The sequence below is a fragment of the Myotis yumanensis genome, unplaced genomic scaffold (genome assembly GCF_028538775.1).
Source record: "Myotis yumanensis isolate MYYU_CA2020_CCGP unplaced genomic scaffold, mMyoYum1.0.hap1 SCAF_1, whole genome shotgun sequence".
In the NCBI taxonomy this organism is placed as follows: domain Eukaryota; kingdom Metazoa; phylum Chordata; class Mammalia; order Chiroptera; family Vespertilionidae; genus Myotis; species Myotis yumanensis.
The window spans coordinates 163,776,914-163,796,189 of NW_027223752.1; the positions used below are offsets into that span (position 1 = coordinate 163,776,914).

Below are 19,276 nucleotides of genomic sequence, written 5' to 3' on the forward strand. Positions count from 1 at the left end.
ATTGTGAAAAGATCACCACAATCAAGCAAATTAAGATCTCCATCTCTCTATGTAGTTGCCTAGCTTGTCGACCGTCTCAATTTAATGGGGTACTGTGTATCAGAACCTCGCCTTCCTGCACAGATCACAGAGCAGGAGGAAGGTGGAGGCCTTGAGCGTACATGTCACTATCTCCTTTCTGTTTTTCCTTCACAGTTTGGGCAGTGAGAATGGTATAGGGAAGGAAACCAATTCTCCTGGTCGTCCCGTATTTCCCCACATTTATTGTTCTAGTAGATTAACATCTTGTGACCTTGTTTCGATGAGTCTAAGTGGAGGTGGTTGCAGGGGTGCAGAACATAGTGTGATCGCCTAATTTCTAACTCTGCCAAAATGTATTACTTTACCTATCAGCCTATCACAACAGCTATGGAGCCTCCTGTTTGCCGGTTTTCCCTAGGGAGTGGTGTTACATATTTGTACAATGAGTACATAGAGGTAGTCCCGCCCCCAGAAGCAGCACTGTGTGGGCCATGGTGGCCCCTGGGCAGCGGTAGTCACTGCAGCTGCTTGTCATACTGCAGAACCTATCCGCACATGGAACCTACCTGTACTAGGCCACCCGCCCCAGGGCAGGCTGCTCTCCCAGCATGAGCAGGGCACTTCTTCACAGCTCTCGGGCTGTTTTGCCCTGGCCAGGGCATCTTCTGGGCCTCCCTGGCCATGGCAGCCTTGGCTCAACTCTGGTCCCAATGTGCCTCCAGATGTGGAGTTTCTAGACAGGGCCGCTTGGACGTGTGCTCCACACTCTGGTGCTAGGCTTGGCCATGGGCTATGGCGCCATCTGTACCCTGGTACTTGGTGCTGATCTTCTCCCTCCTCTTTGTGCGTTCAGTGATGCTATAGGGGAGTTCAGGCTGTACGGGAGCAGGTGACCCTCCACACTCATGCTCCTTTTGGCTTGGGTGCCCATTTCACTGTTCCCTTGAATCAAATATCTTGCATGGCCCAATGGGGTAAAGTCCCTGCCATGTTGCCTCTGAAGGTCAAAGACCACCGCTTCTACATCTTCTTGGACAAAGCTGGACATTTCTCCAACATGAAGACAACACTGTGGATGCCTACTGTAGCATGTGAAAAAACAACTCGGGAGACTCCCCCCTCCCAAAGGGGAATAAAAACTGAACCTTACGGATGGAGTGACCACTAGCGACACACAAGGGACCTGAGATTCATGAACAGAAAATAAAAGCAGTTATCCCAAGGGCAGGTTCCTTAAAAAATACCCCACAAAAAACAAAACAGATGAATGCATGGAGAACTTAAGTCCAGAGGCCCTAATAGATGTGTCAACACTGTCATCTTGATATATGTGGATTGGAAGTTGCAGTCACTTGAGTTGGCCAGTGGGAATCACATCTCTCTGGGCACATCTGATGAACCTATGGGGCAGGATGCAGGAATCTATTGGCAGTTTGGGAGGAGGGACCCAAGGGGAGAAGAATAGGGAGGAAAAGAGGAGACATACTGGTGTTTGTCTGAGGTTGCCCCTGGTCTGGCCCGTTGGCCATGTGTGAGAACTTGATGGAAAGAAAAACTACAGGCATAACCTGAGGATACAGGTTTCATGGAGGATTTGGTAAGAATAGGGCACAAATAAATTGTTTTAGTGCAAATACAATCCTGCCAACTGTTTCCTGGGGACTCCCAAAAGCATCTGAATGTGCGCGGGTGAGTGTAGGGATAAAATTCTACACTATCAGGGGGAGCAGAAATCAAGGAATTATGGGTTATTATCAATAGCATGATCTTATCTGAATCTACCAGCTGGTGAGGCCAGGGAACATTTCAGTCAGAGACAAATCCCACAACCAAAAAATAAAAAAGACACCCCTCCCCCAAATCCCAGACACTTGTCCAGGAATTTCAGAGGTGATTTTTTTATGAGTTTTACTAGGGGTTTAGTTGGCATGCAAAAACTGCACTTATTTGAAGCATGCAATTTGATAAGTTTTGACATATAAAACCTGTAAAACCACAATCAATACAATGCCCCTTTGTAATCTCACTCCTGCCCTTTCCTGTCCTCTCTCCTGATAATCTGCTTTTTCACTGTACATTAGTTTACATTTTCTAGAAATTTATATAAAATAAATGGACTCGAATAGTAAATACTCTTGTTTTTAGAAAATTGTGGTAAAATATAAACACAAAATATACAATTTTAACCACTTTAAGTGTGCAATTCGTGTCATTAAGTATATATTTACACTGTTGTGCAAACATCACCACCATCCATCTTCAGAACTCTTTTCATCTTTCAAAACTGAAACTCTGTACTTATTAAACAACTAAAGGCCCAGTGCACGAAATTCGTGCATGGGTGGGGTCCCTTTGCCTGGTCAGCTATCGGGGCTATCAAAGCTATCTTGCCCAGTCCCAATTGGGGCAAATCAGGGCCAGTGGCCAGGGAGGGACCATGTGAGGGGATGCAGGAGGACTCCAGGGCATGTCCAGCCCCATCTTGCCCAGTCCCGATTGGCCAGACCCCAACAGCAAGCTAACCTACTGGTCAGAACATCTTCCCCCTGGTGGTCAGTGCACGTCATAGCACCCAGTAGGTCGACCACTTAGTCCAGTGGTCGGCAAACCACAGCTCACGAGCCACATGCGGCTCTTTGGCCCCTAGAGTGTGGCTCTTCCACAAAATACCACGTGCGGGCGCGCATGTACAGAATGATTGAAACTTCGTGGCCCATGCGCAGAGGTTGGTTTTTGGAAAGGAGATAGATGAAACAAGTATACAAGACAAGTGTGGATGGGAGAGTTGGAAGGGGTCGACCTCAGCAAACGTACCTCAATCAGATTGAGGATGTTTTTAGCAAAGGCCAGCTTAGGAGTACCCTAATTAAGTTAATAACAATGTACCTACCTATATAGTTTAAGTTTAAAAAATTTGGCTCTCAAAAGAAATTTAAATTGTTGAACTGTTGATATTTGGCTCTGTTGACTAATGAGTTTGTTGACCACTGACTTAGTCGGACACTTACCATAATATATATATTTCCACATCCTTCAGTTTCCACAGCTCTAGCAGCCACTATTCTATCTTCTATCTTTTCTATCTTTAATTTCTTTATTGGTTAAGATATTACATATGTGTCCTCATCCCCCCATTAATCCCTAACCCCCCGCCCACCCGCTTCTCATGCTCTCATCCCCCTGTTGTCTGTGTCCATTGGTTAGGCTTATATGCTTGCATACAAGTCTTTTGGTTGATCTCTCCCCCTTACCCCCACCCTCCCCTACTTTCCCTCTGAGGTTTGACAATCTGATTGCTGCTTCTCTGTCTCTGGATCTGTCCCTGTTCATCAGTCTATGTTATTCATTAGATTCCACAAATGAATGAGATTATGTGGTATTTATCTTTCTGACTAGCTTATTTCACTTAGCATAATGCTCTCCAGTTCCATCCATGCTATTGCAAATGGCAAGAATTCCTTCTTTTTTACCACAGTGTAATATTCCATTGTGTAGATGTACCACTGTTTTTTAATCCACTCATCTGCTGATGGGCACTTAGGCTGTTTCCAAATCTTAGCTATGGTGAATTGTGCTGCTATGAACATAGGGGTGCATATAACCTTTCTGATTGGTGTTTCTAGCTTCTTGGGATATATTCCCAGAAGTGGGATCTCTGGGTCAAATGGGAGTTCCATTTTTAGTTTTTTGAGGAAACTCCATATTGTTCTCCACAGTGGCTATACCAGTCTGCATTCCCACCAGCAGTGCAAAAGGATTCCTTTTTCACCACATCCTCTCTAACACTTGTTGTTTGTTGATTTGTTGATGATAGCCATTCTGACTGGTGTGAGATGATACTGCATTGTCATTTTGAGTTGCATCTCTCGTATAATTAGTGACTTTGAGCATGTTTTCATATGTCTTTCGGCCTTCTGTATGTCCTGTTTCAAAAAGTGTCTATTTATGTCCTTTGCCCATTTTTTGATTGGATTGTTTATCTTCCTTTTGTTAAGTTGTATGAGTTCCCTATAAATGTTGGAGATTAAACCCTTATTGGTGATAACATTAGCAAATATGTTCTCCCATGCAGTGGGCTTTCTTGTTGTTTTGTTTATGGTTTCCTTTGCTGTGCAGAAGCTTTTTATTTTGATATAGTCCCATTTGTTTATTTTCTCTTTAGTTTCCATTGCCCTTAGAAGCAGTATCAGTGAAGAAATTCCTTCGGCATATGTCTGCGATTTCGCTGCCTGTGGATTCCTCTAGTAATTTTATGGTTTCCCGTCTTATATTTAAGTCCTTTATCCATTTTGAGTTTATTTTTGTGTATGATGTAAGTTGGTGGTCTAGTTTCATTTTTTTGCATGTATCTGTCCAATTTTCCCAACACCATTTATTGAAGAGACTGTCTTGACTCCATAGTATGTTCTTGCCTCCTTTGTCGAATATTAATTGGGCATAGTGGTTTGGGTCAATTTCTGGGTTCTCTATTCTATTCCATTGATCTATATATCTGTTCTTGTGCCAGTACCAAGCTGTTTTAAGAACAGTGGCTTTGCAATACAGCTTGATATCAGGTATTGAGATCTCACCTACTTTGTTCTTTCTCAGGATTGCTGCAGCTATTTGAGGTCTTTTTTTTATTCCAGATGAATTTTTGGAATGTTCATTCTAGATCTGTGAAATATGCCATTGGTATTTTAATGGGATTGCATTGAATCTATAGATTGCTTTGGGTAGTATGGACATTTTGATGATGTTGATTCTACCAATCCATGAACACGGTATGTTCTTCCATCTGTTTATGTCTTCCTCTATCTCTTTTTTCAGTGTCCTGTAGTTTTTCACATATCGGTCTTTTACCTCCTTAGTTAAGTTTATTCCTAGGTATCTTAACTTTTTTGGTGCGATGGTAAATGGGATTGCTTTTTTAGTTTCTCTTTCTATAAGTTCACTATTGGTGTAAGGAAATGCCATTAATTTTGTATCCTGCTACATTGCCGAATTTATTTATTAGGCCTAATAATTTTTTGATGGAGTCTTTAGGGTTCTCTATGTACAATATCATGTCATCTGCAAATAAGGACAGTTTACTTCTTCTTTTCCAATTTTAATGCCTTTTATTTTTTCTTCTTGTCTGATTGCAATGGCTAGTACTTCCAGTACTATCTCGAACAGGAGTGGTGAGAGTGGGCATCCCTATCTTGTTCCTGTTCTTAGGGGGAATAGTTTTAGTTTTTGACCATTGAGTATGATGTTGGCTGTAGGTTTGTCATATATGGCTTTAATTTATGTTGAGGTATGATCCTTCTATTTCTACCTTGCTGAGAGTTTTTATGAAGAAAGAGTGTTGGATTTTGTCAAATGCTTTTTCTGTGTCAATTGATATGGCTACTTGATTTTTAAAAAATATGGAAGGCTTCACGAGTTTGCTTGTCATCCTTGTGCATGGGCCATGCTAATCTTCTCTGTATCGTTCCAATTTTAGTATACGTGCTGCTGAAGCGAGCACTCTACCTTCTGTCTTTAAGATTTTGACCACTCTAAGTACCTAATATAAATAGAATATGCAGATAATATTTGCATTTTTGTAATTGGCTTATTTTATTAGTATAATGTCTTAGTTTCATCTGTCTTGTAGTTTATTGCAAAATTTCCTTCCCTTTTAAGGCTGAATAATATTCCCTTGTATGTGTAGACCACATCTTATTTATCCATTCACCTGTTGATGTATGGGTTGCTTCAATGCATTAGCTATTATGAATAATGCTGCTATAAACATGGGGATACAGATATCTTTTTGAGACCCTGCTTTCAGTTCTTTTGGGTATATTACCAGAAGTATAATGTCTGATTCATATGGCAGTTCTATTTTTAATATTTTAAGGAACTGCTATACTGTTTCCTTAGCAGCTGCACCATTTCACATTCCCACCAATGGTGCACAAAGGTTCCAATTTCTCCACATCTTTGCCACCACTTGTTATTTTCTGTGTTGTTTTGTTTTTAATAGCCATTCTGACGGGTGTGAGGTAACTTATTATAGTGTTGATTTGCATTTCCCCAAGGATTAGTGACATTGAGGATCTTTTGATGTGCTATTATTTTTCTTAGTCTTTTTCCCCTCGGTGTTTTATTTTTGATGGTTTCTTTCCAATTTTTCCCAGAGCTCACAGTTGTGTTTTCGTTATTACCATTTCCTCTTCTGTGGTTATTTTAGGTGGTTTCTATTGCCAAGTCTTCAAGTTCACTAACTTTTTCTTCTGCAATATTTAATCCGTTGTTAATCCCATCCAGTGTATTTTAAAACCATATAGTTTCAAGTGTAGAAGTTTTATTTGAGTCTTCAAAAAATTATCTTCCATGTTTCTACTTGACATGTATAATTTTTCCTCTAGCTTTTTAAACAAATTGAACTAAGTTATTGTTACTGCTTTAATGTGCTGGCCTGCTAATTCTAACATCTTTGTCAGTTCTGCTTTGGTTTTTGATTGACTGGCCATTTTATCATTATGAGTCATATATTCCTGCTTATTTGCATGGCTGGTAATTCTTGACTGAATTGTGGGTTTTACCTTCTTGGTTGCTGGATATTTTTTGCATTCTTGTAAAAGTTCTTGAACTTAGTTCTGGGATGTATTTAATTGCCTGGAAATATTTTGATCCTTTGGGGTCTTGCTTTTAAGGTGTGTTAAGCAGGATTAGAGCAGCTTTTAGTCTAGGGATAATTATTCCCCACTACTGAGGCTTAGCCTTTTTGAGCACCCTACCTAATGCTCCATTAATTATGGAACTAGAAAGTGATTCAGGCTAGCTGGTGAAAATAGGCATTATTCTCAACCCCATTTAAGCTGAATGTTGTTCCCTCTAATCCAGTGGTTCTCAACCTGTGGGTCACAACCCCTTTGGCGGTTGAACGACCCTTTCACAGGGGTCGCCTAAGACCATCCTGCATATAAGATATTCACATTACGATTCATAACAGTAGCAACATTACAGTTATGAAGTAGCAACGAAATTAATTTTATGGTTGAGTCACAACATGAGGAACTGTATTTAAAGGGCCAGAAGGTTGAGAACCACTGCATCTTTTCCTGGCCTTGAGTAGTTTTCTTACACACTTTGGTGATAGTACTCTGCTGAAATATAGGACACTCAAGCAGTCTTTTCATAATCCTCAGGTCTCAGGGTTCTTTCTCAGTGCTGCCCTTTCCTCTTTGTGCTCTGTCTTTCTGGACACTCAGCTAGTCTCCACCTGGGCTTCTCTTCCTGGCACCATGCCCCAAAACTCTCTCATGGTAGCAAGCTGGGACCAGCATAGGGCTCACCTTGTTTGTTTTCTGTCTCTTAGGGATCCGATTCATTATCTCATATCCAATGTCTTAAAGATTGTTATAGCCGAAACCGGTTTGGCTCAGTGGATAGAGCATCGGCCTGCGGACTGAAAGGTCCCAGGTTCGATTCCGGTCAAGGGCATGTACCTTGGTTGCAGGCATGTCCCCAGTAGGGGATGTGCAGGAGGCAGCTGATCGATGTTTCTCTCTCATTGATGTTTCTAACTCTCTATCTCTCTCCCTTCCTCTCTGTAAAAAACCAATAAAATATATTTTAAAAAAAAGATTGGTATATATTTTGTTCATTTTTTAGTTGTTGTATACAAAAGGGTAAAATTGTTGCCTATTACTCCATCTTGGCCAGAAATAGAAGGCTAAACAGAGATTTTTTTTTTAAACCAGGATCTGGTTACAAAAATGTCTAAAGGGTTGAAGGAGAAAAATTGAAATGGTGAAATAACTCAGAGATTTGGAGAAAGCAAGGTCTTGAGGAACAAAAGGGAGGAGATGGTGTTACCAGAGTCCAGGAGTACTTATGGCTGATATGGTGGAAACTGTTGCTGCTACTGAAATCAGTGCTGCTGTAAAGGCAAACATTTCAAAGTCTGTAACTCACAGAATCTGATTGTGGTCAGCCACTGCTCTCTTTGCTGGAACTGCCAAGGACTGCTGGAGTCTGGACCATCTCTTACTGATAGAGATATCACTAGAAGCAGATAAAAAGGAAGGATTGTGTCTTCTCTTTTTTCATCTGCCTTCTAATTCTTTTTAGGACTTGCCATTGACCAAACCTAGCCAGAAGCAAGGGCAAGATCATCTGGGAAGTATAATTTGCAAAGATTCAGCCCCTAACCACAGAGAAGAGGGTGTGAAAGGACAGGAATGCTTCAGCACTTCTGGTGTTGGGTCTTTTACTCCTTTGCTGATTAATGGTACTACTTTCACAATTAATCACTTTGCTCTATAACATTTATTCCACCTAAAATATTGAAGATTTCAAACATGTAGTGTCTTCTCTTATCAGGCCGTATTCTTTCAAGGTAATCTAAAGAGCTTAAATCAAATTTTCTCTTTCAGATCTAATTAGAAATGAAAACACCTAGCTCTCTGTCTGACTGCTCAAAGATAGTTAGCTATTAGTCTATTTCCCCCCCAGATGCATTCTTTTCTCAGTGGTGTGCTCATAATATTTTGTCATTTGATCTTTGTATAATTTTGTCCTTGTTGATCTATTCAACTTACCACACTATTTTTCTTTCAAAGTTACTGATGGAAACATATTTGCCAGGGAACCCGAAACAGAAGATGTAGGAGATGGCAGTTGCATACCCTAAAGAACTATGGTACTATTGGCTGTGTGCATAAATGTTGAACAGATTAATGTAGGAATAAAAATTATCTGACAGTTGATTTAAATGCAGAATTTCAGAACCTTTCCCACAAAGAAATGTTCTACATACCAAGCACAAAGAATATAAGAGAAAAGATTTATCAGTGGGCACTAATAAGGACCAGAAGATACATCTAGAACTCTGGGGGGAAGCTCAATGGATCTGTACTCTTTTGCCTGCTACTCAACCAATAGATGTTACTCTACAGTTCTAATGAAGTAAGAAACTATTCTTTCCACAAATATTAATGGATGCCTATTACTGGTATGTGCATAGTGCAAAAGTAGACAATGGAATTCTGTGAAGTACAACAAGTTTAAATTTTGGGGGGAAGGGATGAAATAAAATATAAAAAGTTTACTGACATGGTACAGCCATTATGAAAATCGTATATATGTTCTTCAAATATTAAAAGAAGAACTGTCATATCATTCAGCAATCCAACTTCTGGGTATATATCCAGAGGAAATATAATTTGTGTCTTCATAAGATACCTGCATTCCTGCGTTCATTGCAGCATTATTCACATTAGTCAAGGTATGGAAACAACCTAAGTGTCCATCAACAGATGAATAGGGAAAAAAAAAAATACACACACACAAAATGGAATATTATTCAACCTTAAGAAAGAAAATTCTGCATTTGCAACAACATGGAAAACACTGGAGGACAGTATGCTAAATGAAATAAGCCAGACACAGAAAGATAAATACTTTGAGCAAATGATCCCACTTATATGAGGAACTTATAAAAGTCAAACTCATAGTTAGAGAGTAGAATGGTGGTACCAGGGGTGGGGAGTGGGGGAAATGGGTGATGTTGGTCAAGAAATACCAAGTTTTAGGTATCCAGGATGAATAAGTTCTGGAGATCTAATTATAGCTTGGTGACTATAGTTAATATTTTCTAGTGCACTTAAGATTTGCTAAGAGAGCAGATCTTAATTGTTCTCACATATATAGAAACTATATCTATTTCATGTGATGGACATGTTAATTAGCTTGATTGTGGTGATCATTTCACACAAACATTCCAGTACATAGTGCTGCATCTCAGATACTAAGCCCAAATTTTACTTGGACTGCCTAGCACATTGGCAATGGAAGAACATTAAAGAAGTTTTTCTATGCCCTTAAAAAACCCCACATTCCACTCCTAATAAAGCCTAAGGCCACATTTTCTTTCCTATTCCCATGACTGAGCTTTGAGATAGTACTTTCTAAGCTTTGTAATAGTATGATTATTTGAAAACTTAGGATTTTTAATAAAATAACTAGAGGCCTGGTGCATGAAATTCATGCACGGGGTGGGGGGCGCTGTGCCCCTCAGCCTGTCCTGTATCCTCTCCAATCTGTTACTCCTCAGGAGATGTCCGACTGCCGATTTAGGCATTCAGACATCCCTCTCACAATCTAGGACCACTGACTCCTGACCGCTCACCTGTCTGCCTGCCTGATTGCCCCTAACCACTTTTGCCTGCCAACCTGATCACCCCCTAACCACTCCCCTGCCTGCCTGATTGATGCCTAACTGCTCCCCTGCTGGCCTGATTGCTCCCAGCTGCCCTCCCCTGCTGTGACCCACCTCCTCCCCCAGGCCCTGCCTCCACTGTGCATGTGGCCATCTTGTGATGGCCATCTTGTGATGACGTTAGGGAGTCTTGCATGAGGGCGTGACGACCACCTAGGCTATTATTAGTATAGGTACTCCCTTATAGGCCATAAAGAAAAGTATGTTTGCTTACATCCATTCTCCCTTCTCTTGGTAACAATTTACTTTTCATTTGTTTACCATTCTCCCCACTCCAAGTAGCCAATAAGAGAAGCTGATTCCACTCTTAATTCTAAGGGTGGGATGTGTGGGTCTCCCCTAAAGAAATAACTATCATCTTACTGTGCAAGGTAGACATAAGGCTTAATTTGAATCAATAAGACTAGAGAAGCCATTTCTTGGGACATTCTTAAGAAAGAAGCTATTTTTATTTCTTGATATGATGATCTGATAAAAATTCTGGAATATTTACATTTGTAATGGCCACGTGAAGTTAATCTTGCTATTGGATAAAGCTGACATCACTGGAAATGGAGAAGAGAGAGAGGGGGAAAAAACAACAACAAAAAAACCCCAAACTACATTCTTGATAAGGTTGTTGAGCTATGAAGAAAACTACCACTGAGGAGTACACAGTTATGTGAAAAGTTGTTTTGGATTTGTTATTATTTGCTACTTAGAATCCTAAGTGATACACATGCTAATACTGTGCTTGATAATTCTTATCTTTTGACCACATATTTCTTTTGGTCCCTATTCCCAAAGCAGTAGTATAACTACAAAGGCATGTTTCTCAATATTGTAGAAGAGGAAGAAGACATTCTTGAAAAGAGGAATGGAATAACAGGGATTGACTTTGAAAATCTCTTTCTAATTCCTAACTTGGCCAGAAAGCACCATCTGATAGGAACATCTCTTGTGAGCCAACATATTTGGAAAGACTTCAGGGACATTGTAAGTTAATTGCAGTCATTCGTTGAAGATGAGTAAGGGACTAGTCATATTACCACAAACAATTGACACCATTTTCTCTGGTATACTTACTTACCTCCTAGAGGGAAAAAATTTAAGATAATATTTATGGAAACAAAAACATGTATTTACATGAAAGCATGCTTAAGTGTTGAAAGCTAATTCTTGTCCCATTTTCTATTGAAATATTTTGTTGCTAATATGACAGTATAAGCCAAATTTGGTAGAGAGGCATGTATATGTCATATATTAGTAAGAACGGATAATTGTTATAGGATGCTGATATAGGGAAAAAATCACAGTGTCCTGATTGGAAGGATCTTTCTGTCTTAGGTACAGTCCAATTGTAAGCTGTCCTGGTGTGGCACCTCCATGGTGTCAGGCATCCAGGCTCTGTTGGTTTTGTTTCCCAGTCAAACTTAACATGCAGTTTCTATCACATTGGTAGTCCTAACGCCCACTATCAAGACCACCTGCCAGCCAGTGGAAGAGACAAAGAAGGGGAAAGGCATACCTGTTCTCTTCAAAGACACATCCTGAAAATTGCACACTTTACTTCTGTTCAGGTCTCATTGGTCAGAACTTAGTCACATGACCGCACTTAGCTGAAAGGGAGACTAGCAAACATTATCCTTAGCTGGGAAGAGGGATGTGTTCCACTAAAACCTGGGGGTTTTTATTACCAATGGAAGGATAGATTTAGGAGGACATAGCCATAGGTGTCAGAATGATTTCTTTATTTTTTAAAAGGTTTTAATCATTTTAGAGGGAGAGGAAGGAAGAGGGATAGAGAGACAGAAACATCAATCAGGTGTCTCTTGCATGCCCCCTACAGGAGATCGAGCCCACAACCCAGGCATATGCCACAACCCAGAGAATCAAATCGGTGACCTCTTGATTCATGGGTCAACACTCAACCACTGAGCCACACCAGCCAGGCAGAATGATTTCTTTTCCATAGTTGTTTTGAATAATTCCCAGTCTGATGATTCCAACATCTCTGCCATTATGAATTTGGTTCTAATGTTGCCTTTGTCTCTCCAAACTGTGATTTTTTGTTTTAGCGTATCTTGTAATTTTTTGTTGAAAGCTGGACATGATGTAGTAGACAAAAGGAACTGAAGTAAGCAGGCCTTTGGTGTGAGGCTTTGTGTTTATCTGGCTAGGAGTTAGATTGTGGTTGTGTTTACTCTTTGCTGTTGCTGTGGGGTAAGAGGCAAAATCTTTTCTAGTGTCTTTGTCTCTCCTATTGTCTCTGGGTTCCTGGAGAGACTTCTTAAATAGAGTATGAGATGTGGGTTTCTTTTAGCTGCTTTTCCCTGTTACCATACAGGAGAACTATTGATGTGGTGTTGAGGTCGGGGGAGGGAACTAGTCCACCATGCTACAATTAGGGATTAGGTTTCAGTCTTTTAGTGAGTTGTTGTGTTTATCATCCCAGAAAACATGAATACCCATTAAGTGATTACTCTTTCCATGCCTTGGTAAGCACTACTTTACTTTCTGACTATATGGAGCTGCCTATTCTGGACATGCCATATAAAAGAATCATACAACGTGTGGCTTTCTGTATATGGCTTTTTTTCATTTAGCATAATGTTTTTGAGGCTCAGCTGCATCATAGCATGTATCAGTACTTCATTCCTTTTTTGTGACTGAGTAATATTGCAGTGTATGGACATCCTACAATTTCCAGTGGTTCTCAAAGTGTGGTACCTGGACCACTGTTTCTCAAAGTGTAGTACCATCATGCAGAATCATCAGCATCACCTGGAATTTGTTAGAAATGTAAAGTTTTAGGCCCACCCCAGACCTTGAAACTCTGGAGATGGGCACAGGCATCTGTGTTTTAACAATTCCTGTCCATTGATGGGAATTTGGGTTGTTTTCACCTCTTGGCTATTTGGCTATAGTGATGTTATAAAACAGTCATGTACAAGTTCCTGTGTGGACATAGGTTTTCATCTCTCTTGGGTATATAGCTAGAATTAGAATCAGGAGTAGAATTGTTATCAAGCGGTAATTCAATGTTTAACTTTTTTGTTGTTGTTGTTAATCCTCACCCGAGGATATTTTCCCATTGATTTTTTAGAGGGAGTGGACAACAGAAAGCGAAACATCAATATGAGAGAGACACAGCAATTTGTTGCCTCCTGCACATCCCTGACCAGGGCCACGGATCTAGCCTACAACCCAGGTACATGCCCTTGACTGGGAATCGAATCCAGGACACTTCAGTCCATGGACTGACACTCTATCCACTGAGCCAAACCAGGTAGGGCTCAATGTTCAACTTTTTGAGGAACTGACAACTTGTTTTCCACAGTGGCTGCACCACCATTTGCATTCCACCACCAATGTATAAGGATTCCTATTTTTCCATGTCCTTGTCAACATTTGTTCTTTTCTTTTCTTTCTTCTTTTTTAAAATATATTTTCATTGATTTCATAGAGAGGAAGGGAGAGGGAGAAAGAGTTAGAAAGATTAATGACGAGAGAATCATTGATCAGCTGCCTCCTGCATGCCCCATACTGGGGATCGAGCCCACAATCTGGGCATGTGCCCTGACTGAGAATTGAACTGTGACCTCCTGGTTTATAGGTCAATGCTCAACCACTGAGCCACACTGGCCGGGCTTCTCCTTTTTTTAAATTTTTTGTTTGTTTTGTTTTGTTTAAAGTCATCTTAGTAGGTATGACATGGAATCTCATTGTGGTTTTGATCTGCATTTCTGAAATGTCCAATGATGATGTGGTTATTAGTTATTTGTTAGGATCTGTATGTTATTAAAAAGTATTGAGGATGTCAAAGACCTTTTGTTTATATAGTTACAGCTAGTGATACTTACCCTATTTAGATACTAAAACTAAGAAATTCAAAAAATATTGTTTATTAATTTCTTTACAAACAACAGTAATCAACTCATTGTATGTTAACATCAGAATGATGACATGATCACATATCACGTAGTTTCTAGAAAACTCCACTATACACTTGGAAGAGAATTAGAGTAAAAAAGGTAAATAAACATCTTAATTATTATGAAAAAATTTTGATCTCACAGAACTCCCTCCCCCAAAATGAGTAATGATAGTTCAATTCAAAATTACTCAAGTAATAAAATAAAATAAAATAAAATAAAAAATTATGGTCTCAGATTCCTCTCAACTTTAGTTTAACTAGAAAACACAAATTTGGGGCAGTGATGGGGGGATATTGACAATGGAATCTGTATGGTACTTGGTTGGTCACAGAAAAAAACAGAAAATGTTTCTTTAATCCGAATATGGACCTGCTGGCACCTTCCTATATTTTTCATAACACCTTCCTGCCCTTTCCAAAATGAAAACTGGATGCAGGTTTAAACTTCTCATTAATTGCTTTGGTCATGTGATTTTGTCCAGCTGTGACATCTGAGTCAACTGATTTTAAGATTGAGCTTTTACACAAAAGACTGTATAAGAACTTTCACTGAAATCCCAGGACCTGAAGCTGATTTTTCAGTAGGCATTGGGGATCAGTGGGCATGGAGAGATATAACCCAGTGGTTCTCAAAGTGTGGTACCTGGAATAGTCACCAGCGTCATCTGGAATTTGTTAGAAATGTAAATTTTCAGACCCAACCCAGACCTGTTGACTCCGAAACTCTGGAAATGGACCCAGCCATCTGTGTTTTAACAAGGCCTCCAGGTGATTCTGATTTGCTAACAGTTTGAGGACTACTGGTATGACCTTTTCCATACTTGCATCCTATCAGTGTGATCTCTTCCCCACTCATCCCTTTTTTCTTCTTTCTTTCCATAAATATTGATCTCTTACTGGTGTTTTTATGACACTTATTTGAAAGTGTACACATTTGCACATAATATGTCTGTTTACAAACATCTAATTCTTGCAGGACAAATTCAGAGTATCATTTACAGCATGCTCAAAGAAACTAACTCTTAAAGAAACATATTAGTAATGAATAGGTGGCACTTTTTAATAGGTATAATTCATTATCTTGGACCTAGTTTCTTCTTCTGGTCTAACATGAACTCCAGTAAAATCCTTTCAAATATTTAAGTTCTACAATTCCAAGGGTTCAACTGCCCCATTTTGGTGTTACCCAAAGATAATTCTGCCATAGTCTCTACTCTTTTGATATTCAAAATTGAAGGTTCAGTGGAGTAGGGATAGTTTAGAGGACTGACCTAAGGACAAAAAGAGGCGTTCACGTTACCAGTCTAGAGTTCTTAGAGGACATTCATTAAGGAATGTGACCAGGAGAATGGACTAGTCATTCAGTGGCTGGGAAAGGAACTATGTGAATTAGGAGACAAGATCCTCTATTACGTAGGCTAGAGAGTGTGTGTATCTCTATTTACATTCGCACTAGGTTTTCCCTTGGGTTGTCTAAACTGGGCAGTTGGGATGAAATTAACATTAAGCTATTTTCTTTATACTATTTAGGGCGTGGAGAGAGTTCCTGGCCCATCAAGCTTTACATATACATGAAAATAGAGCGAGAGTTCTAGTTGTTCCTTGCTGTGCCTCCAATGATGTACTTAGAAGCAGATTGAACTCACTCATTGATACTCCAGAGCTGGCTTCTTTAAACTTCTCATTAATTGCTTTGGTCATGTGATTTTGTCCAGCTGTGACATCTGAGTCAACTGATTTTAAGATTGAGCTTTTACACAAAAGACTGTATAAGAACTTTATGGGGTTGCAGTTGCCTGTTGTTCTGTGATGTGACTTCAGAGTTTTTCAAAACCCAAGGTTATCACAGGAGATGCAGCTTAGGTGAGTGTTTAACTTCTTTGATTTTTCTTGTGCTTCATGACTGCTGTGGGCTGTTCTCAGCTTCTTACCACTCTAGCTTTCTAGAGTGTTCTTCTACTCTTCCTCCTGTAGTGATATAACGAAGTCATAGTTATCAGTGTAATACTGAACCAAGAAAAATGTGTTTCCAGTGGTTCTCAACCTTCCTAATGCTGCGACCCTTTAATACAGTTCCTCATGTTGTGTGACCCCCAACCATAAAATTATTCGTTGCTACTTCATAACTGTAATTTTGCTACTGTTATGAATCGTAATGTAAATATCTGATATGCAAGATGTATTTTCATTGTTCTCGACCCATAGGTTGAGAACCGCTGAGTGGGTAGAACATTCAACTAAGCCCACATTGACCTGCTAACTTTAAATTCCACCCCAGGATACTATTACCTTCCTACATGCTGAAATCTGATCTCAAGTCTTCTCTATCCCGCCAAGCCAAGACTGCCCCGTGGTTCTTACAGCATGAAAATTCAATCATTGTGCAGTGAGGCAATCTGAGAAAGAGCCCAAGGTAGCCCTTCCATTTCCCTGTCAGTTCCAGGACTGGACAGTTGTTTCCAGTGGTGTGGAGGCTGAGCGTGTCCTAGGTAATGGACCAGAGGATGGGCTCTGCTTGGGGGTTAACCCCCAAGGGGGATACTACTCTAGATCCTCACTTCACATTTCATTCTCATTTTACATAGTGACTACCAGGTCCTACTGTCACACTCTAAAACCTGGACTCATCCCTGAGTCATCCCTTTTCCTTAACCTTCACTTAAAACCAGCTACCTTGACCTCCTTTATATATTTCTTGATTATTTTGCTCCTTTTTAACATACACCCACTGACCTAGTTCGTGCTGTAATCATCTCCTGTGTGGATTTACTCCATTATAACATAACCAGACTGCCACCACTATCACTCATCTTACAGCCAGCCTCTGTTGTAGCTGGACTATTCAAAGGGTTAATGCTACCATTTGTCCCATAAGTAAAGCTTCTGTGGAGCTCTCTGTTGCCCTCAGGATAGGGTCTAAACCCCTCAGCCTGGCCTGATCTTCATGACTTGGTCCATTCCCAGAGCATCATTGTCACCACTGCCCCATGCACTTTATGTTCAGAACTTCTTGGCTTCTCCCAAACGTTATGATACTCCCTCTCACTGCTTTCCCTCTCCCCACACTCCCTCTGCCCAGCAGCTATCTCCTGCCTTTTTAAAATCTGGCTTCAGGCTTCTTAGGCACCTTCAATTCTAAAAGCCTTCTTGGCACCCCCACATATGGTTAAGTGCCCTTTTTCTTTGCTCCTATAACACCTTAATCTTAGGCTCCAACAAATCATATTAAATTCTCTATTTTTTCCCTTCTCTACTAGACTGTAAGCTCCTGAGAACAGAGGACATTTGTATTTATCTTCAGGCCCCTGACAAGTGCCTGACACATGGCAAATATTCATATATATATGGGCAAAAGCAGGTTTACAGTTGTACTACACGAAACAAGGAGTTTTTTCTTATTTTATTATTTATATATTAATTATTATATTATTTGTTATTCTTATTATTATTGTGTATCCTTATTTATGTTTTATCTTTTAGGTAATGATGGCTGATAATTTAACCTACTTTTTCCCACCCCAATATATTTTTGTTGAATTTATTAGGGTAACATTGGTTAATAAAATTCAGATATTCTAGGAATAGTTTTTTTTTTAATATAACTGACATATAACATTGTGTGAGTTCAAGGTGTAAACATGTTGATTTGATATGTTTTATATATTGCAATATGAGTACTACTGTAGCATCAGCTAACACCTCTGTTGTATCACATAACAATCATTTTATTTTTATGGTAAGAATATATAAGATCTAGTCTCTTAGCAACTTTGAAGTATATAATGCAGTTTTGTTGATGATAAGCACAATGCTGTGCATTAGATTCCTAGAATTTATTCATCTACTAACTGGAAATTTGTACCCTTTGACCCACATCTACAGAAGAGATAGTCTATAAATTTTTTTTAATTGTGTGGAGGACGGTAGTTGCAGAAAAGGAATAATAATAGCAACTAACAGTGCTTAGTGATTTTCATGAGTGAAAACTCTTAGTTTCTAGCCAGCACTGTCCTATCTGAACTTTCTGTGATGATGGAAATATAAACGTGGCTAATGCAACTAATGAACTCAATTTTTAATTATATTTATTTTATTTAAGTTTAAACTTAAATATCCACATGTGACTAGCGGCTATCATATTAGACAAAACTGTGCTTATTTTCCCTAGTTTTTATTTAGCCCAGTTGGTTGCTTTTATTTTGCTCAGAGCTTCATGAGGCAAGGCTTCAATTAAGTGGTGTGCTGGGAAATTTTTAATGTATATCCAACTAGCTCTCTGGAAAAGTTTGCTGATTTCCATATGTAAATACTGCTACCATGCCTAATTTCAGGCTACTAATGTGACATCATTGAATACAGAGTTAGAAAGAGATATTCACTAGCAAATAATTATATAATGTTTTCTTGATATAGACACAACAGCCGTAAATAACTCTGAGAACAAAGGGAGGAGTAAAATGTAGTAAAATAATTAGGAAAGTGATTAGTTTTGAGTATTTAATTTTGTATTTAATGCAATTTATTTATAAGTTTGCATACTTTAATTTTTCACAATGGTTATGCTTTAAAACAGTTTGTAAAATTCCTGAAAATTTAACTTTGGCTCTCAGGAGCCAGTGTAAGCCAGCTCTGGCTCATCACTAGTTCCTAGTAATTGCTGGCAGGTAAATAAGATCAAATGTAGGATTCTGTTTGGCCATAAGAGGGCATTATTAGATGAAATTTGACTTTAGGAAGGATTTTGGACTAGTCTCTGACAGAGGGGTCAGTTTGAGTCTCCTGGAAGATTGTAATTCTGGAGGAGCTGTGGGACTCATGATTTCACAACATAAATTCCAAAACCTTTACCACTCCCAAATAGCTTCACCCCTTCATGTCTGAAGGCTTATTGTCTTTAAGCTACTGAAATGAAAAGATCCTTGAGAGATATTAAGTCATCACTGAAGGAAGGAGAGGATCTAACAAATATCTTCTGAGGGTCTTACTGGGGAGTTTATATTAGGGTGGGGCCAGAGTGTACTCTGGTATATGCATAGGGATAGCCTGTATCTTTGAAAAAGTGACATAATAGGTCTCTATAGCCTGCTGGCTAAAGGAAGGGAGAA

General features: G+C 39.4%; 1 protein-coding gene, 1 non-coding gene and 1 pseudogene across 2 annotated transcripts in view; 1 reads left to right on the plus strand and 2 right to left on the minus strand.

Annotated features, from left to right (window-relative positions):
* The first annotated feature begins 512 nt into the window (after positions 1 to 512).
* On the plus strand, positions 513 to 1,189 carry LOC139021190 (transmembrane protein 223-like; annotated as a pseudogene).
* Positions 1,190 to 5,405: 4,216 nt separating this feature from the next.
* LOC138999789 (U6 spliceosomal RNA) lies at positions 5,406 to 5,512 on the minus strand. Its single transcript, XR_011469451.1, has one exon. It is a non-coding gene; the product is annotated as a U6 spliceosomal RNA (small nuclear RNA).
* An 8,699-nt stretch (positions 5,513 to 14,211) lies between these two features.
* The window catches only part of IL2RA (interleukin 2 receptor subunit alpha), a 51,707-nt gene continuing 46,642 nt past the window's right edge, over positions 14,212 to 19,276 (minus strand). Inside the window, exon 8 of the mRNA XM_070408772.1 lies at positions 14,212 to 16,139. Within this exon, the coding sequence (XP_070264873.1) occupies positions 16,115 to 16,139 (25 nt within the window). The 3' untranslated portion in view covers positions 14,212 to 16,114. The remainder of the gene's footprint in view (positions 16,140 to 19,276) is intronic.